This window comes from Boleophthalmus pectinirostris, unplaced genomic scaffold (genome assembly GCF_026225935.1).
Source record: "Boleophthalmus pectinirostris isolate CB_2022bp ecotype Guang Dong unplaced genomic scaffold, ASM2622593v1 HiC_scaffold_18, whole genome shotgun sequence".
Taxonomy (NCBI): Eukaryota; Metazoa; Chordata; class Actinopteri; order Gobiiformes; family Gobiidae; genus Boleophthalmus; species Boleophthalmus pectinirostris.
In genome coordinates, this window is record NW_026571133.1 from 29,909,421 (window position 1) to 29,932,246 (window position 22,826).

Here is a 22,826-nt window from a genome sequence, read left to right on the forward strand (position 1 = left end):
AAGGGGGAGTCACACTTTCTATCTCTATCTTACAGTTACATGCTGTATTAGACCAAACTTAATACAAGTTTGAGTGTTTTTCTCATTTGCGGTTTCACTGTGATTATTTAAAATGATTGTGACAGAGGTTTGTGATCTGCTTTTCATTCTGTGAATTCCTTAATTTTATAAACATACATATCCAGATCGGCTTTTGCCTCAATAAGGCAGTGCTTCTCACATTCTGCCTCTTTAACCCTTTCATGTCATTTCATGACTGTACTGCTGCAATCAGTAACACAGGGTGGACATGCCACAAATCATCAACACACCTTTTGCTGGGGTGAAGATCCCTCTAAAAAACTAAGACCCAGGATTTAGAGAACAGACGATAGATGGACCTCTTTGTCCCTCCTCCAAGAATCTCCAGTCTTGGTTGGTTGTAATCAACTTTTCCTCTGTGCAAACATGTGTCTTGTGCAGTGTATACAGGGGATCCCTCTGCACTGAGACCCAAATAGGAGCAGAGTAACGAGTCTATCAACTATTCTCCAAAACAGGTAAGTGACAAATAATATATAATATAATATAATATATTATATATAATATATATAATCATAAATAAAGTATCAGTGATCAATTTGAAAGATCTCAATTCTGTATTGTTCTTGTATTGCACTTGCTTTAGCACATTCTTCTGTTGACTACATAGTCACACACTGTTATCAAATGCAATGCATATTTATCCTACTGGCTTCTGCGACATTACTATATTTGTCCATGCTTTGCCCCTTCTGTGTTGCTGTGAAACAAAAGTATTTGCCTGTAATACAAACACATGTCTTTATAGGGATGAATGCCACAGTAATATTTTAATGTCAAAGTAGAAGAAAGTATTTTATAAGAGACATTTAGATTAATGCCATAGATATAGTTGAGGTATAGTTGCCAGTAGCAATTAAAGTTCCAATGCTATAGTTTAGGGCTGTCTAATACTGAAGAATAGACTGATACAAACTATTGTTTTATTGAAGTTCTTGAGTGCAGATGTTGGGTACCTATTACATAAGTTACTTAAGTTACATTTCCTTATTAATTATTGCACAATGATGTCATGGAGAATTGTTAAATCAACCTGCTAATATTCCATAGAGATGGCCACTGAAAACCCAGGTGATTCATTAGGATCACCGACCAAGGAGGAACTTGCAGCAATTGAAGACGAAGATGTACTAAACAAAATGGTCAGCATATAAACCATTCTCTCTAAACATTAAACATCTGTCTCTGATGCTTGAATTAAGTTGGTCAGCAGAACAGAAATTTCAATTTAACTAATAGCCACAGTGTCCGCAATCACAGGACTTCCTTTTTTTAATGTTTAAGTCAGTTACATTCATTGCATACTACAGAATGTCCACTGAAATTCCCACTAATGTTTTCAAATTCAATGTATGTTTTCAGCTTGACAATGCAAAAAACTTTGAAGAGCGGAGTATGATACGCGCTGCATTAAGGGATCTGCTGAGGAGAAAAATAGGTAAAGATGTCCTCCATATCAGTTATACGTATGTGTATTTTTATCCCTTTGCATTCTATTGTTTTTTTCTCCCAGATAAACGTAAGGAGGAGAGAGGAGAGAGACAGGCTGACTTAAAGCAACAGAGTAAAGCTGCTGCAACTGGAGGAGGGAGAAGCACCTTTAACCAGCAAACGTCTACAAGTAATTCTGATTTGTTTCAATATTTAACTGTACGGAATATGGAAATATAAATTATGGCTTTTTTTGTTGTTTACAGAGCAAGCTTCAGCTTTTACTTCCTTCAACAAGACAACAGGGTGAGGGCAGCAATCAGTACAAGAGTGTGTGTGTCCACTACATTAGAAATATATATGCACATTTACCCTTAACATTTATTGTAACTGTAAGCTACTTCACTGTGCTCTGACTGGTCACCTATACATATGACTTTGATTACCGGATAAAACATAGCATATCTTGGACAGTCTATAGAAAGGTTAATATTTGAGGACAATGGCAAGAACAACTCATTATCAAGTTGGAGGTACTACTGCCATGGACAGATAGATGATTAAATTGTAATAAATAAATAAATATAAGATAATAAATAAATATATGTTTATCTATATTCTAGTCCCTCTGCAGCCTTACCCCAGAAATGTCCCACTGCAGCTGCTCCCAATGCCAAAAATGTCAAACAAATGCTTCTAGACTGGTGCCGGGCCAAAACAGAACCTTATGAGGTAATTGTTTCCTCACTCTCCTCTTGTGATTTACTACTGTGCTGCTAAACATAATATGTCCCCTACATTCTTGCCTTTACCGCTCCTTCCCAGACACTTGTACTGACTTTTTCCTACAGGGTGTGGACATCCAAAACTTCTCCTCCAGTTGGAAAGATGGCATTGCTTTCTGTGCCCTGGTCCACCGTTTTTTCCCTGATGCATTTGAGTATTCCATTCTCAACCCAAACAAACCCAGGGACAACTTCCAACTTGCCTTCAGCACTGCCGAGTGAGCTTACTGCCCTTATAAGTACAAGGAAATGTGAAGTTATCCGCGGCCATGCTTTGACATTGCTTCTCATTGTATTTTCCTGTCTCTCAGGAGGTTGGCTGGCTGCCCCTCTCTGTTGGACCCCGATGATCTGGTGAGGATGCACGAGCCCGATTGGAAGTGTGTGTATACGTACATACAGGAGTTCTACCGCTGCCTGGTGGAGAAGGGCCTGGTCAAAACCAAGAAGAGGCCATAAACCAAAATTCACTTGCCAAATATACTGAACAATAAGATCACCCTATGTTGCATTTCAGGTGCATTTGTCACGATGGACCCTTCTTAAACAATCACTTTTTTCTTGCTACATTGCACCAGTTGCACAGTGACCTTTAGGCTATCCTCCTAGTTCAGATATGATCATGAATATGAGCCTGTGTTGCCCAGGCAGGGACACATGATTCAAAACAAACTTCCCTCTTCAGGCCAGTTGCCATAAAACGGTTTAATCATCTTCTGTAAGTCAATGTACATGTTTTTAAATAATATATTAAATATATCTACAGTTTGAATGCTTTTTGCAAACAAATATGTATTATTATGTTGTCAAATTACCAAACAATATGTGGCAGCCTAAATATGCAATACAATATTGAATCAAATTGTCCAATTACTTCCAAATTTCATAAAATATGAGTAGCGCAAAAATTGGCAAGTATATTAGGAACCATATTTGTGGATCTTTTAAGACTGTCATGAGTCCTGAGATGACAATTGTTTACACAAAATAGCGCTTGTCTTGTTAATGTAACGTGTGTACTTTATTTTACTTTAGCCTGATCACTGATGTAAAAAAGGATTTCTCTTATGTCATAAATATACCCATTGTGTAGCATTAGTGTGTGAGTGTGTCTGAGCAGAGACTTCTGGTGACAGCTGGCGATTAGGATCAGTGCATTCCTCTGAGATTACACATCTGTAATAGAGCTGCAGAAAATCTGGGCATGTTAATAGTGCCGTTATGTGTGAGCAGTTTCGTGCAAGATGGGTAGCAATATTTATCTAGCTGATGGATGCTATTGTCTGTCTAAGCTAATGTGGTGAGGTGGTCAAGGACTGAGAGTAAATAACATTTTATGCACATATCACGCATGTAAATTGGACTCAAATGCAACACAAGTACTCAGGCAAACAAAGTCTTATTTAAATAACAGAAAGTGTCCTATAACAGGGAATGTAATAATGGAAACTCAGACTGAAAATATAACAGAGGAATATATTATATAAAATGTGAACGGAAATATCCTCCAAGACTGGGAAATACACTAGTAAGAAATTAACTGGGAGTGAACTCAGGAACAGGGACAACAAACAGGGAAACACAGAATTGGAGAAGTCACAAACAGAACAGATTCAGGGAATACAGGGATTTCAGGTTTCAGGTTTTCAGAGCTTGAATGTCTGTCTTAACAGGTCGACAATCTGGCAAAGACTGAGGGAGCAGAGGGAGTATATATAGACTGGGCCTGGGCTGATTACATAATGAGCAGCACCTGTAGGGAAAGGAGGGAGGTGGCAAAAGGAGGACCGGAACAGACTGAGAAATGGACTGGATTGGGGAAAACAAGTAAACAAAAGGCAGAACTGTGACAGAACCCCCCTCTCAAGGGACGGCTCCTGACGTCCCAAAACCAAAAGGCCGACCACGGGAGGGAGGAGGGGGCCTGGAGGAGGGTCAGAAGTCCTCTGAAAGGTCAGAGTACCCAGATGGATCACCTAGGGTAGCAGAAAGAATCGCGAGAGCTTCCAGAGCCCTTTGAAGGCTGTTCAGGGTGTTTCTCATGGAAAGTCTTAATGAGAAGAGGGTCCAAGATAAAGCTGGCAGGCATCCAAGAACGCTCTTCTGGCCCATAGCCTTCCCAGTCAACCAGGTATTGAAGACCTCGACCACGACGTCTGGAGCGCAGGAGGCGACGCACTGTATACGCAGGTTCCCCATCAATCAGGCGTGTCAGAGGTGGTGGCGGCAAAACAGGAGCAAGAGGGCTCTCACAGACTGGTTAGCTGCGGCAGAATAGTGCTGTGCTGTGCTAAGAAGGGCAGTCCGAGCCTGTCTCCAGGTTCTGTAGCAGCGCTTGATAAAGGCTTGAACAGAAGGACATGACGCCTCTTTCTCCTGGGATTGAGACATAGGTGGCTGGTACCCATAAGCACATTGAAATGGGGAAAAACCAGTGGCAGAGCTTTTCAGCGTGTTGTGGGAGTACTCGACCCAGAGTAGCTGCTGGGACCAGGAGGATGGATTCCTGGAGGCCATACACCGCAGCACTGTCTCCATCTGCTGGTTGATTCTCTCAGTCTGGCGTTGGACTGAGGATGGTAGCCTGATGAAAGGCTAACGGTGGCTCCTAGAAGTAAACAGAACTTACGCCAGAAGATGGAGGTGAACTGTGGACCCCGATCAGAGACTATATCAGTCGGGAGTCCGTGTAGCCGAAAAACATGCTGCAACATGAGTTCAGCTGTCTCCTTGGCAGAAGGGAGTTTGGCCAGCGGAATGAAATGGGCCATCTTACTAAAGCGATCAACTACAGTCAGGATGGTGGTGTGCCCGCTGGAGACCAGTAAAGCAGTGATGAAGTCCAGGGATATATGGGACCAAGGCCAGTGGGGAACAGGTAAGGGAAGAAGATGGCCGGCAGGTGCTTGGTGCGTAAACTTTGACTGACTGCAAATCTGACATGCATTTACAAAATCTCTGGTGTCCTCATCCAAGGTACCCCACCAGAACCTTTGTAGCAGGACCTCCTTAGTTCGCTGGATTCCAGGGTGACAGGTGAGCTTAGAACTGTGAGCCCACTGCAGAACGTCTGATCTGAGGTGCTGTGGAACAAACAGGAGATTGTTAGGGCAGGTGCTGGGGCCGGGATTGTTCTCCAAAGCGGCCTTCACTCGTTCCTCCACTTCCCAGGTGAGAGTGGCAACCATGTGGGAGCTGGAAAGAATAGTATTAGGTTCAGCAGAGTGGTCATCAGAAGTGCAGAATTGGCGGGACAAGGAATCAGGCTTTGCATTACGTGATCCAGGACGGTAGGAAAGGGTAAAGTTGAATCTGGTCAGAAACAATGCCCACCTAGCCTGTCGGGAGTTGAGGCGCTTAGCCGACTGAAGGTATTCCAGATTCTTGTGGTCGGTCCAGACCAGGAATGGCACCTTGCAACCTTCAAGACAGTGTCTCCATTCTTCCAAGGCTAATTTCACCGCCAGCAGCTCACGATTACCAATATCATAATTCCTTTCAGCAGGTGCCAGACGACGGGAAAAGAAGGCGCATGGATGTAGCTTGCAATCGTCAGATGCCCTTTGAGACAAAACAGCTCCTACTCCCACATCAGAGGCATCAACTTCGACCACAAACTGTTTTTCAGGATCTGGCATTCTGAGAATAGGAGCTGTGGTGAACAGGGTTTTAAGAGTCCTGAAGGCCGCATCAGCTTCTGGAGACCACTTATAGGGTACCTTAGAGGAGGTGAGAGCTGTAAGTGGAGCAGCAACTGAACTGTAACCTCGGATAAACCGCCTGTAAAAGTTTGCAAACCCAAGGAAGCGCTGCAACATCTTGCGGGACTCAGGAACAGGCCACAAGGAAACAGCTTCCACCTTGGCAGGATCCATGGATATACTCCCCTGACCAATAATATACCCCAGAAAGGCAACTGATGAGGCGTGGAACTCACACTTCTCTGCCTTGACGAAAAGTGAGTTTGAGAGGAGGCGGTGCAAAACGGACTGAACATGATGGATGTGTTCTTCCTTGGACTTAGAGAAAATCAGGATGTCATCTAGGTAAACAAAGACATACTTGTTCAGCATGTCACGTCATTGACAAGGGCTTGGGAACACAGCGGGGGCGTTGGTAAGACCGAACGGCATGACCAAATACTCATAGTGTCCAGTAGGCGTGTTAAAGGCCGTTTTCCACTCGTCCCCCTCACGAATCCAGACAAGATGGTAAGCATTACACAGGTCTAGTTTAGTGTAAATTACAGCATCTTGCAAGAGTTCAAACGCTGAAGAAATGAGTGGCAGAGGGTAACGGTTCTTGATTGTAATACTGTTTAGCCCTCTGTAGTCTATGCAAGGTCTGAGAGTCTTGTCTTTCTTGTCAACAAAGAAAAAAACGGCACCAGCAGGAGACGAAGAGGGACGGATGATTCCTGCAGCCAGTGACTCATTGACATACTTCTCCATAGCCTCTCTTTCAGGTCCAGAGAGGGAGTAAATACGACCACGTGGGGGAGAAGTTCCAGGCAGAAGGTCAATGGCACAGTCATACGGACGATGTGGGGGAAGTGATGTTGCCTTGGTCTTGCTGAAAACCTCTCTGAGGTCATGGTACTCTTCAGGAACACCTGTTAAATCTGGGAGAGAACTAGTGTTGTCACTCGGTAGTACTATGGGAATGGCTTGCTTAAGACAGATCTGGTGGCAAGACTGGCTCCAGCTAGAAATGGAACCGGTAGACCAATCAATTTGGGGATTGTGACGGAGAAGCCAAGGGAAACCGAGGATTATGGGGTGCTTAGGAGTCTTCAAGATGTAAAACTGGATTGTCTCATGGTGATTGCCGGCCATAAGCAGGTGAACAAGAACAGTGCGGTGTGTTATGGAGCCCAGAAGTCTCCCATCCAGAGCATTAGCAGGTACAGGTGCTGGGAGAGAGACAGAATTTATCTTTAACTGCTGGACCAGATTCTCATCTATAAGGCAAATGTCAGACCCTGAGTCGATTAGAGTGGTCACTGTGTGAGTTCCACTCTTGAGCAGTAGACGAGCTTGAAACTGGGGGCGTTTAACAGGGGAAGGAGTTGAGGATAGACTCATCAGTACTCCCTTTTTTACAGATGAGCCTGCCCCTTTTACTGGGCTAGAGACTAGAGACAACATGGCCAGGCCTCCCACAATAGAGACATATATTCTCCTGACGACGGCGATATCGCTCTTCAGGAGAAAGACTGGTTCTGCCCAGCTGCCTGGGTTCTGAACCTCCAATATGAGGAGACGGGGGGTGACTGACAGACTGACTGATATCTAATGCAGGACGTGAATGGGGAATTGGTCGTCGTTTAGAAAGTTTCAGTCCTCTCTCTTGTCGCCGAGCTTTGATTCGACGATCTAGCTCGGTTGCCAGTTCTATCAAGTAATCTAGATCCGAGGGGAGATCATAAGAAACCAACTCATCCTTTATGTAGTCATTCAGACCCAGGAGAAAGGCATCGGTCTGAGCTGCGACATTCCAGTCGCTTTGAAGGGCCCGGGTACGGAATTCAATTGAGTAGTCAGCAACAGAGCGGGCCCCCTGTCGCAACCCCATCAGACCACCAGCTGCACGGGTCCAGAGGATGTGGCTCCGAACACCTTGCGGAGTTCTTTTGCAAAGGCGTCAAAAGACGTGCAGGCAGCTGTCTGACGCTCCCACTCAGCAGTCCCTCACAACCTAGCCCTTTCAGGAAGATGGTTAATAGCAAATGCCACCTTGGCTTTCTCCATGGAGAATGTGTGGTTGTAAGGCAAACAGAATGGTACAGTTGGTCAAAAATGGATTGCACCCTTCAGGGTCTCCCCGATAACGTTCAGGTGTGCCTACTCTGGGTTCGGAAACCGGTCCAGGTGCAATCACTTCAACTGAAGGCTGTGGTGTAGGAGTGATTGGAGCGGGAGGAACAGCAGAAACTAACTGGGCAATAGTAACTGCCAGTTGCTGGATCTGAGCTGTCAAATTAGCAATGTTCTCTTCACTTGCTATGGTTGATTGACGAGCTGCAAAAGCAGTAGATGCTAGCCTGACCTGCTGTTGCTCCAAACTAGCCTCTAGTTTGGCAAGCCGCTCCATCGGAATCTCATTGTGTGCTGAGTCCATACTGGCCAGATTGTACTATCACGCAGGTAAATTGGACTCAAATGCAACACAAGTACTCGGGCAAACAAAGTCTTATTTAAATAACAGAAAGTGTCCTATAACAGGGAATGTAATAATGGAAACTCAGACTGAAAATATAACAGAGGAATATATGATATAAAATGTGAACGGAAATATCCTCCAAGACTGGGAAATACACTAGTAAGAAATTAACTGGGAGTGAACTCAGGAACAGGGACAACAAACAGGGAAACACAGAATTGGAGAAGTCACAAACAGAACAGATTCAGGGAATACAGGGATTTCAGGTTTCAGGTTTCAGGTTTTCAGAGCTTGAATGTCTGTCTTAACAGGTCGACAATCTGGCAAAGACTGAGGGAGCAGAGGGAGTATATATAGACTGGGCCTGGGCTGATTACAGAATGAGCGGCACCTGTAGGGAAAGGAGGGAGGTGGCAAAAGGAGGACCGGAACAGACTGAGAAATGGACTGGATTGGGGAAAACAAGTAAACAAAAGGCAGAACTGTGACAGCACATGCACTCTGTCTAGCCCAGGGGTCGGCAACCCAAAATGTTCAAAGAGCCATATTGGCCCAAAAAAACAAAAAACATACCTGCCTGGAGCCGCAAAAAATTAAAAGCCTTATATAAGCCTAATATGAAGGCAACATAGGCTGTCAGTGTATTAGTTATATAAACCTACTATTAAAATGACTAAGTAGGCTACAAATACAAAATGAGCATTCATGATTACACAAACCCCTTTTGCGACCCTCTCATACTCGGTGCGCTGTCTGTAGACCGACGTTTACCTGTTGCTTTGACGACGATGATGGAAGTATTCAGAGCAGCAGTCGCATTTCTTCTGATCGTGCATAGGAGCATTCATAAAATAGCAGCATGTAGAACTTTCTACGCAACATCAGCTCAGAGCAGAAGCTCTGTGCTCGGGCAGCAGCGCAAAATACACGGGAGCAGTCAGCGCGCAGCTCCTCAAGACGGGGCTGGGGGTCCAGTGTTGGTCAGATTGTCCGGAGGTTTCGTCCTCCGTGTCCTGGTTCCAGATGGGGGCGAGCAAGACCAGCGTGCAAAGGACTGGGTCCGAGCAGTTCCGCGTCGTCCTGTGTGCGCTGGTTCTGTGCGGGAAAAGCGAGAATGCGCTGTGGACTACAGGTCCGGGCGGGCTGCTCCGGTCCTCCACGCTCAACCGCGGCCTGGTTCCGAAGTGGTGCAAAGCATCCGGACAGAAGCATGAATCCAGTTTGGTTCATTATATGTTGTTCTGAGCGTCCGTCTGCGCACGTGTTTTTTTTTTTTTTTTTTTTTTTTTTTTTTTTCGGGGAAAACGCTTCTCAGGTGGAGGCACCGGACACCACCCCCCGCTTCAGCTCATCTGTTTGTTCTGCTGAAACACTTTTCCTATGTTTGCGTTTGCACACACAGCTGATGGATCAGATCCATGACCAGAGATGAACGAGGGTTTTACCCCTAAAGAAACCATATTAAAACAACAACAAAAAAAATCATTCCTTTTCCATTTTCACTCATTTTTGAAAAAGCTCCAGGGAGCCACTAGGGGTGTGCTAAAGAGCCGCATGCGGCTCCGGAGCCGCGGGTTGCCGACCCCTGGTCTAGCCTATTAAACACAGCAATACCAACCAGTATACCAATTAATATTACACAGTCTATTATTGTGTCTATTTCTTTTTCTTATGCTTTTGATCACATTATATTAACTTTGTTTTTGTTACTGTAATGCTGTTGTTTTGTTGTGAACCTCTCTCCCCATCAGCTGGTGCATTAGGCTTATATCTCCCACTTACTCATCAGATTGATAACCAGCCAAATTCACATTTAATTATTGACCCTTTGATCAATGTTCCTATCTGTGACGCACTGGTGCCACTGTAATGCGTCACAGACAGGGCACAGTCACTTGTGCCACTCGCAGGTGCGCGTGTTTATCGGAGAGCGCGGAGAGGAGACACATTAAGAGGAGGCGGAGCAAACTGGTGACAGGAGCCGGTGTGGAGCTGCTGCAGGCAGGATGCTGCAGCTCGGGACCTGGCATAAGTCTATGACAATCGGAATCAAGCCAGACCCTATGCAAACAACGACATGAGGCTAAACTCATACACTCACGTACCCTGGCGTGCGCACCGTGACGGAGACGTCTGCCTTGTCCTGAGCCACTCATCCGCTGTCTTCGTGTGGGGCCGTGGATTGTAGACGGACCAATATACACCAAAAGAGGGTCGTCTCGTGCGCGGTTGAATACTCAGAGGTTCACCTTTGGAGAAGAAAGACAGTCCGAGGTAAGACAGGTGTTCAGTGATACGAAGACTAAAGCAAGCGTGCACCTGCATCTGTGTGTATGTAAAAATTGGTTAACCTGACAAAATGCCAGGTAATGACAAATGACACGATACATAAAGGTCAAACTGCAAAATTAGAACTTAATATAACTATAATCATTATCAGTGCTTGTGGGTCCTGTTTGACCTCTGTTAAACCAAGCCCACGGATGTTGTCACGTGCCTCCTTTTACAAAGGTTTAATTTACTAAAGATGAATTATTTAAAGTGGTTTCGATTTTCTTTTAAGTGAAACTAATATCTTTGACTAAGGAGAAAATAACCTCTTTACAGCTGAACAGGTGTTTTCGAAATGATTAGGCCTGGAGTTGCCTTTTTTGCAAACAGCTCACCTGACTGATGGTTTGACTTCAATTGCCTATTTTAGCACTGACCTTTGTTTCTGGCTTAGCACGTAGTTCAGCATTAGTACATTCTTTGGTATTGTTTCAGGAGTTCCCAAACTTTTTAGGTTGAGACCCCCGAAATAACCACACAACCAACTCAGGACCCTCACAATAAAATGTAATTAACATTAGTAATATTTTGCTGGCAAAACATGTAAAGCCAGGTTTAATAATATATATGGAGTTGACTGTAATATTTCACTATATGTCACAAAAGAACAGTGTTTTCAGTTACAATGGCTTTTAAGTTTTACAATTACATCTTCCAATTGTTTTGCTACCCTCACTTTAGGAACAACTGATCTATAGGTATTAATGTTTTGTTTCCTGCTCTGTCTTAAGCTGGTGTTTCTTATTTAGACATTCAGTTAAGTCATTTGTTTGTTTTGCAGTTTATGGAACAAGTCCCATAGAAGCCAATCTGCTCAAATCCCTTCAAGTCCCCTGTGCACACTAGACCTATCAAACTTGCTGACTTACCTCCACAGCTCAACCCTCCAGAGCCCACAGCTGTGCAACAAAACCTGCAACTCAAATGGAGTCCCGGCACACAGACCCATCCACTGCCCATACGGAAATGTCTAGCATTAGAAGACCAAGGCCCACAGCTCTTGGGAATAAAAACATAACACGGATCTCTGAGCCTTTGCTAGACATTGATTTGATTCCAGTGTGTATTCCAGGTCCTCAAAGCATCAATGTCCCCTCATGTACTCCGACTGAATTTACTGTTCCTCTTCAAAGTCCTCACAGTCCTCAGTCATACTCCAGCCAGTCTCACCTGAGCCCCAGTTTGCCCATGCCCCCTGCTCAGGTCAACTCTGAACCCAGCCCCAGTCCCATGCAGAGCCAAGCGTCACCAGAGAAATCAGATGAAGGCAGTGATTTCAGGTATGTCACAAACTTGCTGCCATTTCCGCTGTATGTCTGTCCTGCAATCAATGTTAGCCTATTTAGTCATTTATCTTAAATAATAATAATAATAATGAATCAGTTTTATGTAGCACTTTTTTGGACATTTTACAAAGGAAGACATTTTACAAAGCAGTATTCATTCACTCCACACCCGGTGGTGGTAAGATACTTTTGTAGCTTCAAAACTGGGAGGATACTGAAGGAAGCAAGGTCATTGGTCCCCCCCGCTCACACCACTTTTGTACAAGGCAATGTGGGTGACATGCCTTGCCTAAGGGCACAGCAACAGTTTTTGCGATGGTGCCCTACTGTGGCACCTGATTTTCCCAGCGGTCTTCCATCCAAACACTAACCAGGCCTTAGCTTCTGAGATCTGATGGGATCAGGCTTTGACAAGCTGGTATGGCTAACTTGCACCATTACTTTTACAGTTATGTACTTGGTATAATTTGCATAATAAAATAAATGAAAACTTGACATTTTATATATTAAATATCTTAAGTGTTAATACTGGACTATGTTATGTTTTCACATTTAAACAGTTTACAGATCAAATAACCTTGCTCTCAATGACATAGTGTCACAAACTTCTATCCAACATGCAAAATGTCTGAGTCATCAGTGAGCTGCACTGAGCTGATTATTATTTTTTCTATATGCAGAAAAACATCTGAGAGCTCTTCCCCTGGGATTACAGCAGATTATGTCCTCTTTCACCTATAGTGTAAACACTACAGTATAATGCAACTCCTCTGTCTACTCAAAGGGTGTACATTGTCACATGGAATGTGGGATCTGCAGTGGCCCCAGATGACATCACGTCTCTGTTTGGACCAAATGTTTCAGATGGAAGCATTGACATGTTTGTCATTGGGTAAGTTTTTCTACTGCTCTCTCAAGTGCCAGGGAGACAGCTGTAGTGCCTACTCAGTCATCTGCGTTCTTTTTGATTTGTCCCTAACATTTATCCATCATTATTCCGATGGTTACTCATTTATTCTAAGTCAAAACACAGCTTTATTTGCTGCCATGTTCCAGACTTCAGGAAGTCAATTCCATGATCAACAAGAGGCTGAAGGATGCTCTTTTCTCAGACCCCTGGAGTGAACTTTGCATGGACACACTAAGTCCATTTGGATATGTTTTGGTGAGTTCATTTTCATTATTATTAAAATCCATGCAGCTTCTTATTTATGTTTAGCATTAGATGGAATAATAATAATAATAATAATAATAATAATAATAATAATAATAATACATGTTATTTATTAGGCGTCTTTCTGGGAACTCAAGGTCGCCTTACAACAATAAACAAATACAAAAGCATAAACAAAGTTAAATACAATTTAAAAAATAAAGTTACACAGGAGTCTTGGGTCTTAACAGGCTCAGAATTGGTCCCTGAAATTCCCAAAATTACTTTTAGATATTTTTCAGTGCATTCACCTGAGATATTTATAGCTGTTGACAGTGAAAAATGTAAAACCAAGATCAAGGTTAAGGTTGTGGTACATACTGTATGCTTTATTGGTATGAAAATTACTCTTCTGGATTTGACCCATTGTTCAGGGGACCAATCTCCAGATCTTGAGCTAGGCTTCATCTGGACTATATTAGCTGGAAGATTTTGCCTACTGTGCATGTCCTCTTCTCTCTGTATTACCAGGTGGCATCCCAGCGAATGCAGGGTGTACTTCTGCTGGTCTTCTCTAAATTCTGCCATCTGCCCTTCTTGCGGGGCATACAGACCCAGAGCACACGGACAGGACTGGGAGGATACTGGGTACGTGTGGTGCATGCAGGAGCCGCTGTGGGACAGTGCATAAGTCTGTGGTGATAGATGTGTGTGTGTGTGTGTGTGTGTGTGTGTGTGTGTGTGTGTGTGTGTGGTGCAGTCTCCTTCTCTTTGAGGTCAGTGCAGCAGCAGGAAGCCTGTCTTTTTGATTCATCCACCACACACCTCCTCACCTCTCTGCTACAATAAAGCCACAGTCACTATTACTACATTGTCTCTGTAAAGCTCTGATCTAAAACCACAGCTTTGTTTGGCTTTTTTTTTTCATATGGCTAAAAGTTGAAGGACAAAAGAGCTATGACTATTTTTAATTTAAAGTATTAATGTTAAACCTGCTACTTTTTCTTTGAAAAGCATGTATTCCACGCAAAAATAGCTTTATTTGCTTCTTCGATATACACATCACTTAAGTAATAGTAAATGGGATGTCAAATGCTATTACATTATAATACACACCATGCCTTCATATCAGTGTGCTGTGTGAGTGAGTAATTGCTTGTGATTAGAGGAGCCTTAGCCATGTTGTCTACCCCAAGACAACTTAAGCTATGGAAGTTGAATAACCCTACTGAGAGTGAAGCATCAACGAATAGTTAATAACGTTGAAAAGCAACATAAAATATGCTATTTAGGACTAATGCATTATTATTCATATTGCTACATAAATGTCTATACATATTTTGACATGTGAGCTATACTCAGGGAAACAAAGGAGGCGTGAGCGCGAGGATGATGGTGTTCGGCCACACAGTGTGCTTCCTAAACTGTCACCTGCCAGCGCACATGAGGAACTTGGAGCAAAGGATGGAGGACTTCGAGAGCATCCTCCAGCAGCAACAGTTTGAAGGAGGATCTGCCACTGGTGTCCTGGACCATGAGTATGAACATTACTAATTTAACTTATATTTTAACTCTATATAAGCTCTATAATGAATCAATGTTATCTAAGCTTTGGTAATATCTGTACCTGCTGACAACATACTGTCTCTGTTTGCAGTGTAATATTTTGGTTTGGAGATCTGAATTTCAGAATTGAGGATTATGACATTCATGTTGTAAAATGTGCAATCGACAGCAATAAACTGCCTCTTCTGTGGGAGCGAGATCAGGTGAGGCCCTTTGCTGTTGTGTCTTGTTTTCTGCAACAGAGGGCACTATAATACAGTATTTAAGTTATGTGGATAATTTGGCTGTATTAAATGTTTTTGCTTGCTGTTTGCTTTACAGTTGAATATGGCTAAAAACACAGAATCTATATTAGATGGCTTCATGGAGGGTCTGCTCAAATTTCCACCCACTTATAAGTTTGATGTGGGGACTAATACATATGATACCAGGTTAGCTTGAGGGCTGTAAGGGATGTTTGATTGTTGATGATTGTTCAGAGCAGTCTGTCTCACACTTCTATAATTTTGCCAGTGCAAAGAAGAGAAAACCTGCCTGGACTGATCGCATCCTGTGGCGTCTTCGTCGTACTGGCTCTCCTGTTCCTTCCCACAATGCAGCACTGCAGCGAGGTCTAACATCCTGGTTTGGGGGCACAACCAAAGTGACACAGCACACCTACAGCAGTCACATGGGTTACACTGTGAGTGACCACAAGCCAGTTTCTTCCCTGTTTTCATTGCAGGTAAGTTATAAAGTTAGCAACCATTCATTTGATGTGTTAAATTTGTGATGCATTCACTTAAGTTGGTGTTCTCATCGTAGTTTCCATTCAGAGTGGATAAACCTCTAGTGGAGCTACAAGTAAACAAAGAGTGGAATAAAGTATCTGATGCTACAGTGAGAGTAAATGTAGCTTTAAGTTATCAGCGGAGCTCTTGGGACTGGGTGGCAATTTACAAGGCAAGATTTGATTATACTTGCGTCAATGTTATTTTTTATTCAATATACAGATACATCTGCTGCACTCAAGAGTCTCATAATCTTGTGTCTTGCGATTGTTTCTTTTCCCAGATTGGGTTCAGACATTACAAAGACTACCAAGCCTATGTGTGGGCTAAGGGAGAGCATGGCTCACAGGTCTAAATGCAACAAATTTACATAAATATTAAAACTGTAAATGGGCATAAAAATAAATATATCTGTCTATAGGTGACATTTCCAGAAGAAGAATTACCAAAGGATGATTGTGACTACATCCTAGGTTATTATAGCAATACTATGAACAGTATTGTTGGGTTGTCAATACCCATTCAGGTACAAAACATATCTTTAAGAAATAACTGGAGTAAAATAATAATATGCATCAAAATTCAACCTTTTTGCCCCCCTCAACAGATAAAAATGCCTATCCACAGCCCAACCCTGCAGAAATCTGACAGTTCAGACATCAGTTCAGAGGATGACAGCACTCTTGTACTGCTGGCTCCAAACTCCCGCAGTCCTAGTCCAAAAACAGGAAAACACCACCAGCGTCTTCGACGCAGCCGCAGTCCAGCAGTCCCTGCTCTTACCTCCAACCCTCTTCCTGCATTGCAAGGTCTGAGCCTCAGCCCATTGTCAAAGGACAACCAGATGCCCAGTCGCTCACCTTGTTCTTCAGCTAAAAAGGAACGTCTGGTTTCTCCTGATGTGATATCATCACCGGCAGCCAGCCCCCTCAGTCCTCGCAGCCCCGTATCTCCAGGCAGTCGAGTGTCTGCTCCAGAAGCCTTGGTTGCAGCCATCTTAGGGGATAACAGACACACTGGTTTTAAACCAAATACATAGGAGTGACACACAGCTTAATAGGTTATACAACTGTAACTTTTCAGTAGGCCCACATAGATTCTACCCTGGTCTCTTTGTGTCACACTGCTAATAGAAGCAGCACATTACTGATGAGTAGATTAAGACATTCCTGTAATTTCTGTATTCACAAATAGGCCTACATATTGTGACAAATATGATCTGGACCAGCAAAGTGCTTTTACAGACTCAGAAGCTGTATCACACCATACATATTGAATGTGAAGCCAAAGTAAAAGGACTTGCGAAGGTGTAATATACAATTAAGGATTCATATGAACTTTGTTTCATCAGATGAGGACTCTGAATCCTCAGTATTGTGCAATTCATGGTTCCCAAGTAAAAGAAGGAAATAAAATGATTGTCTTTGTGTCTTTGAAATTAAATTTGGGATTGCGTCTGTATTTATAGATTAAGACAAACATATAGATATTATTTATAATAATGCTAGTCATTTCCTGTATATGTAATACACAAAGAACTGGAGGGATGGCACTGTTAGGCAAAGTCTATTAAGCCTATTTGAGGCAACTAAAGGACACACCCACTTTAGTTGGTTTGTTGGGTTTGGGGTGCTGTTTTTTGTCTCCACCTGTCACTGTTTTCTGTCACCTGGCAGCTTTGTGGCACCTGATATGGCACCTGGCCTTGCTGTAATACAAAACTGACTTTGTCCAAACAAATTTAGCTCAAGAATTTTGGTTTTATATTTCAATTTCAAAACATGACTCTGAATTACCTATCCCTATGACCCTGAATTACACTACTTAAAGTCTCACCATGGATCTATAATTATAATATATCGTGAGACTCTGAAACCATGGAAGTATAATAAGATCCTATTATAGGTCCGTGAGTCTCACCCATGGACCGACTGCCACCATGCTATGTTCAGTAACACTGTATCACTGCTGAGTATATATATATATATATATATATATATATATATATATATATATATATATATATATATATATATATATATAGATATATATATATATATATATATATATATATATATATATATACATATACATACATAGATAGATAGATACACACACACACACACACAGTCAAAGGGTACTATCGGTAATCCTACTTGTTTATTATTTGTCCCATGCGCAGTGAAGGCACCATTGGTTTGTCTTAAGAGCAGCTGCCATTCCCTGATTCGGGCAGAAAACCAAAGGAGTGTGGTCATTTTAATACTGCTGATATTAGATTTGAAGAAGCAGTGCCACACTACTGTATTCAAGGCTGTTCACGTTGTGTAAGCAGAAAGCGTGTTAGCATCTGAGAAATCCTTGTGACTATAATGAACGGCCAGCTAAACGGCTTCCACAACAGCTATATGCGTGAGGACGACTGTTTTCTCTTCACGTCTGAATCTGTGGGAGAAGGACACCCTGGTAAGTGTATGTCATAAATGAAAGTTTGTGGTGTTGTGATTAGCCTTCCCTGTGTTAGCCTTAGGGCGAAGGTCATGTTAATCAAATATCTCGGCTTATTCTATCATTAAATAATATTTTGTCGATTCTTTAGCAACTAATTAAAGCTAGCGCTCTTAGAAACATCTCAAAGCGTCAAAGCTTTAATAAGGAACGAAATCCACGTGGCTTTGTGTAGCAAGCCACCACTGGCTAGCAGTAAGTTAGCATTAAGATATCATTTTAAATAATTTTAGGACAGGTTTATTTCTTAACCTTTGAGTACAGACACTAATATAAAGTATTTACCAATGGTAAAATTTGGGAATATGGCTGGGCCAGTGTACTTGACCTATATTATGAGAAAATAACTATGCTAGCTTACACCAGTAACATCATCAGTCATTTCTATGCACTATCTTTTGCTTGAACGCGCACATGTGTGGCCAGTCTACACCAAGTGCCCGTTTGTGTTTTGCACGATATACTCATGGTTCATATAGTCTAGCATTGAAAATACTTTTTACGTTGGCTCATACTACTGTCCTCTGAGGCAATGGGGAAGCCTCTGTACAACACATAATAGGCTTAGCACTACTCCTAATAATAGTTACTGCAGGGGCTCAACTGAGGGAGGAAAGTAGCAGATGGTTTTCGCACAGTTTAGTTAGTTAAAAATTTTACAAATTGCGGCTCAAGTTTGGCTGGATACTTGTTTCGATCTTTAGACGTCTGCTAAAGCCTTTCTTAACTGGCCTGGGTAAAATGTCAAAACTATAAATAAATACAAATATATATAAAATCAGTGCCTTTTATCTAATAAGGGACTATTCGTTTAATCTGATCTCCACTCCAGACCACATGCCCTTACATATCTATAAACAGAAATGCAAAGATGTCAATTAAAATGTGATTAATTGCACAGTCCTAAACAAACGTATTAATCGTTTTACACTTGTGTTATCACTTGTGTTCATTCACGTAATGATGGGCACCAACGGCATATTAAAAAGGTCATGGTACAATGATTAACAGTTTGTCCCAATGTGACAATTTTTTTTTGTTTTTCAGACAAGATATGTGATCAAATCAGTGATGCTGTGTTAGACGCACATCTTATGCAAGATCCAGATGCCAAAGTAGCTTGTGGTAAGTGAGCCAATGATAGTAATGCACACAAACAAATTAAGGTAATGTAAACCCTAATGGCTTTGTCTCTCGTCCTTGTAAGGATTGATCACCTACAGTGGTTGTAATTGTATCTTTCAGAGACTGTGGCTAAGACGGGGATGATCCTGTTGGCAGGGGAGATCACCTCAAGGGCCAGTGTTGATTATCAGAAAGTTGTGCGTGAGACCATCAAGCATATTGGCTATGATGATTCCTCGAAAGGTAGTGTAATTGAAATTGGACACCACTTTATATATATGTATTTCTGGATGTAAATTGTATACAACTGGTACATTTTTTATTTTATTTTTGGTGTTTAAAGTAATTGCACATATTTTAAATAAATATATTTTGCCTTTTTTGCAGGGTTTGACTATAAAACCTGTAATGTTTTGGTGGCACTGGAACAGCAGTCGCCTGACATTGCTCAGGGAGTTCATCTCGATCGCAGAGAGGAAGATGTTGGTGCTGGTGACCAGGTGAGAAAGAATTTAATTTTGAACCTGTGATTAACATTGAGATCAAGAATGGTTTAAACTAACTATTAACTTTTTTTAGGGCTTAATGTTTGGGTATGCCACAGATGAGACGGATGAGTGTATGCCGTTAACTATTATCTTGGCTCATAAGCTCAATGCCAAAATGGCAGAGCTGCGCAGAGATCAAACGCTGCCATGGCTCAGACCTGACTCCAAAACTCAGGTGAGGGTAGAAGGCAATGTGCAGTGAGAAGTCATGTGGATTAAGCAAGATGGAAACAAAGCATTGTTGTTGTGGAAGGGAAAAACTCACATTGCATTATTCTGGTTCCTCTCGTATTGGTAGTTTAAAAATGTTTGAATGTTTACTTTGTGTCAGGTAACTGTTCAGTACCGGCAAGATCGAGGAGCCATGGTGCCATTACGGGTCCATACCATTGTGATTTCAGTGCAGCATGATGAGGCTGTGAGTTTAGAAGAGATGCGCCACTCTCTGAAGGAGCAGGTGGTCAAAGCTGTGGTCCCCAAGGGTTACCTGGACGATGAAACAATTTATCACCTACAGCCTAGTGGACGCTTTGTCATTGGAGGACCTCAGGTAAAACGGGTGCCTATTCAGAGAGTACAATATCATCATTTAATAGGACTGAGAACAGTGAACATGTTTACAGGGTGATGCTGGACTGACTGGTCGTAAGATCATTGTTGATACATATGGAGGTTGGGGGGCCCATGGTGGTGGAGCTTTTTCTGGAAAGGACTACACAAAAGTGGACCGTTCTGCTGCCTATGCTGCTCGTTGGGTGGCCAAGTCCCTGGTTAAAGCTGGGCTCTGCAGGCGTGTCTTAGTCCAGGTCAGAAATACTATAAACTTAAAGTCTTCACACATTTTAATGTAAACCTTTTATTTGTCTTGCAACTCTTGCAAAGATATTCTTGTTGCAAGGAAAGGTACTTTTTTATAAACTGAAAATCTGAAATGTTCTGCTATTGGGGTTTGGTCTAACCTGGCTTCTAGTCTATGGCCTTTGATTGGTCATCTGTTTGTGTCTTTGTATGCAGCTGTTGATGAAAATGTTTGGGTACACCTGCTTTTACCTGTCTGAATCTCCACCAGAAACTTCCCAAACGTGTGTTTTAGGTGTCCTATGCCATTGGAGTTGCCCATCCTTTGTCGGTCTCCATCTTTAACTATGGAACATCTCAGAAGAGTGAACGCGAGCTCCTGGATATTGTGACTAACAATTTTGACCTGCGCCCGGGAATTATTGTTAGGTGTGTTAGGGTATTTGGGATTGTTTTTATGATAAACTGAGATATCCAGTGAGAATTAAATGCATTTAAACTGTTATGTCTATCTGTACAGAGACCTTGACCTAAAGAAGCCAATCTACCAGGAGACTGCAGCATATGGCCATTTTGGACGGGATCTCTTTCCATGGGAGGTGCCCAAGAAGCTCAAATTCTAACTTGTGTCATTTAAGGGTGCATTACTCTCTCCTTCTCTTTCATGTTTACTCTACTTTTTTTTTTTTTTTTCTTTCTCAAAGCGAAGACCAATCACAAGAGTCTCTAAATACAGGTAGAATCATAGCTTAATTATTTACGTCTTGTATGTCATGTTATACATGTAATTAGGATTTAAAGGCCAAGAATGTATCACAAGCCTTTCATATAATGAACATGTATTGTTTTGTCATATTTATTTAAGTATTAGCGACACTGTAACTTGCATTTTGGCACAGTATTTATATTAGTGATTTTCAGTTTACCACAACAAATGCAGCGCCTCTTTCTGTTAGCAAAATTTTAGTGGCACAACTTTTGAACCTGACCTTAAAATTTTGATAGTGTGCTCAGTGAGATAAAACTTGAGTCAAAACCATTCTGAGCTGACTCTTCAGACCATATCTTTCTGACGTTTTACAGAGAAGTCAGAAGCTGCTAATAATATGGTTTTGTTGAGCTGCACGTTATGGGAGCAGTTTTTTTTTATTGAAGTTTCATTTATTAACCCTGTGAATGTTTGATGTCACTAGCCTACTGACCAATTGAAGTTATGTATTTGCCTATCCTTGGAATCTGTGTGAGTGTAACTACAGAGAAACTATCCATCCCTCAGTTTAAAGCTACCATTTGTAATTGGAATGGCTGACCCAGCTCTGTTGCATTTTCACATAACGTCACTAGATGCTATCTGGATGAGGGGATGGGAGCTTTAAGACCATGTTTCTAATGTTTGACTTGAATAGAATACTGCATGTGAAGGAAAGTTTAGCCGTTATACAAACTGCACCTACACGATGGTGTTGTGGTGCAGTGGGGACAAGGTTACTTTAGTAGTGAATGTAAAAATGCACACTCCTATTTCTCTATATGTAGCTTTAACATTGTAGTTGTTATTTTACAATCGGGTGATATTGCACTCTTCTTTTTACAAACCTAGTACATATGTAGTTCCAAGTCTAGGAACATGTTGACCTTTTAAAAAGACAGTACATGGTGCTGTAAATGTGGCAGCAAGAATTTGCTCCAAAACTATGTATTTCTTTTAACTATTCTGTTGTTCCACTACAGGTGGACACTTCTGAATCAATCGTTAATTGATTGTTTTGTGTACTATGGTCAAATTGTCTTTGAAGTGGTCTTTCATGTTGTTCCTAGGTGGCACTGTAATTGTTTTTATGCTAACTATTTATAATGCAAATGTGGGCCAATGCTTAGATCTCTGGCTCCCCGTTGTGGATTCTGGAGTGTACTACAGAGAAGCTCTAGGACCACCTTGGTGTTGCTCAGAGCATTTTACATTAAACTGTCTCGAGTTTGAATGAAGGTCAATTTTCCCAAATCTAGGTTTTAAGCAGTTGCCTGTTACTTACCCACACAGGATCATCAATATGCTGGTGTTGTACAGAGAAAACAGCTAGTTTACACGAGTCTGTGTGCGGGCAACTTTTGATTTTATTAGTTGAAGTGGACCGTCAAATGTTGAAAAGTGCCTTTTCTGTTTCTGAAAGCCCTTGTCCGCAAAGTATTTTTGCTCATGTTGTAGCTAAATTACCTTTGGAATAATCCTGTAAAGTGACTTTTCTGAAAACCTCTTGAATAAACTGCACTCTTGCATGTAC

The 22,826-nt window shown here is 42.0% G+C and overlaps 3 protein-coding genes across 4 annotated transcripts; all 3 read left to right on the plus strand.

Annotated features, from left to right (window-relative positions):
- The first annotated feature begins 92 nt into the window (after positions 1 to 92).
- smtna (smoothelin a) lies at positions 93 to 3,373 on the plus strand. 2 transcript variants are annotated; one of them, XM_020925271.2, is made up of 8 exons: positions 93 to 539; positions 1,132 to 1,223; positions 1,444 to 1,519; positions 1,595 to 1,702; positions 1,779 to 1,818; positions 2,136 to 2,244; positions 2,364 to 2,515; positions 2,609 to 3,373. In XM_020925271.2, exons 2-8 carry the CDS (start codon positions 1,134 to 1,136, stop codon positions 2,754 to 2,756), a joined length of 723 nt encoding a protein of 240 aa, XP_020780930.1. In that variant the 5' UTR covers positions 93 to 539; positions 1,132 to 1,133; the 3' UTR covers positions 2,757 to 3,373. The 2 variants fall into 2 exon arrangements, with proteins under 2 accessions (XP_020780930.1, XP_055009734.1); XM_055153759.1 differs by lacking the exon at positions 93 to 539 and having other exon boundaries at positions 884 to 1,223.
- A 7,083-nt stretch (positions 3,374 to 10,456) lies between these two features.
- Positions 10,457 to 16,992, plus strand: LOC110160654 (phosphatidylinositol 4,5-bisphosphate 5-phosphatase A). Its single transcript, XM_020925329.2, has 13 exons — positions 10,457 to 10,733; positions 11,572 to 12,070; positions 12,861 to 12,968; positions 13,133 to 13,241; positions 13,761 to 13,877; positions 14,592 to 14,767; positions 14,887 to 14,998; positions 15,117 to 15,226; positions 15,309 to 15,519; positions 15,600 to 15,737; positions 15,849 to 15,914; positions 15,987 to 16,091; positions 16,173 to 16,992. Exons 2-13 carry the CDS (start codon positions 11,715 to 11,717, stop codon positions 16,602 to 16,604), a joined length of 2,040 nt encoding a protein of 679 aa, XP_020780988.2. The 5' UTR covers positions 10,457 to 10,733; positions 11,572 to 11,714; the 3' UTR covers positions 16,605 to 16,992.
- A 698-nt stretch (positions 16,993 to 17,690) lies between these two features.
- On the plus strand, positions 17,691 to 22,825 carry mat2aa (methionine adenosyltransferase II, alpha a). The gene is made up of 9 exons (XM_020925222.2): positions 17,691 to 18,031; positions 19,121 to 19,198; positions 19,319 to 19,441; positions 19,586 to 19,698; positions 19,778 to 19,921; positions 20,078 to 20,296; positions 20,370 to 20,552; positions 20,840 to 20,973; positions 21,065 to 22,825. Exons 1-9 carry the CDS (start codon positions 17,938 to 17,940, stop codon positions 21,165 to 21,167), a joined length of 1,191 nt encoding a protein of 396 aa, XP_020780881.1. The 5' UTR covers positions 17,691 to 17,937; the 3' UTR covers positions 21,168 to 22,825.
- The last annotated feature ends 1 nt before the right edge of the window (position 22,826 follows it).

Bases quoted from the DNA above. Each gene is read 5' to 3' on its own strand.
- smtna (XM_020925271.2), top strand. From the start codon at position 1,134: ATGGCCACTGAAAACCCAGGTGATTCATTAGGATCACCGACCAAGGAG. The intron at 1,703-1,778 runs GTAATTCTGATT...TGTTGTTTACAG, and splicing joins TAACCAGCAAACGTCTACAA to AGCAAGCTTCAGCTTTTACT. The intron at 2,245-2,363 runs GTAATTGTTTCC...TTTTTCCTACAG, and splicing joins CCAAAACAGAACCTTATGAG to GGTGTGGACATCCAAAACTT.
- LOC110160654 (XM_020925329.2), top strand. From the start codon at position 11,715: ATGGAGTCCCGGCACACAGACCCATCCACTGCCCATACGGAAATGTCT. The intron at 12,071-12,860 runs GTATGTCACAAA...GTCTACTCAAAG, and splicing joins GATGAAGGCAGTGATTTCAG to GGTGTACATTGTCACATGGA. The intron at 15,520-15,599 runs GTAAGTTATAAA...TTCTCATCGTAG, and splicing joins CTTCCCTGTTTTCATTGCAG to TTTCCATTCAGAGTGGATAA.
- mat2aa (XM_020925222.2), top strand. From the start codon at position 17,938: ATGAACGGCCAGCTAAACGGCTTCCACAACAGCTATATGCGTGAGGAC. The intron at 19,922-20,077 runs GTGAGGGTAGAA...ACTTTGTGTCAG, and splicing joins GACCTGACTCCAAAACTCAG to GTAACTGTTCAGTACCGGCA. The intron at 20,974-21,064 runs GTGTGTTAGGGT...CTATCTGTACAG, and splicing joins CGCCCGGGAATTATTGTTAG to AGACCTTGACCTAAAGAAGC.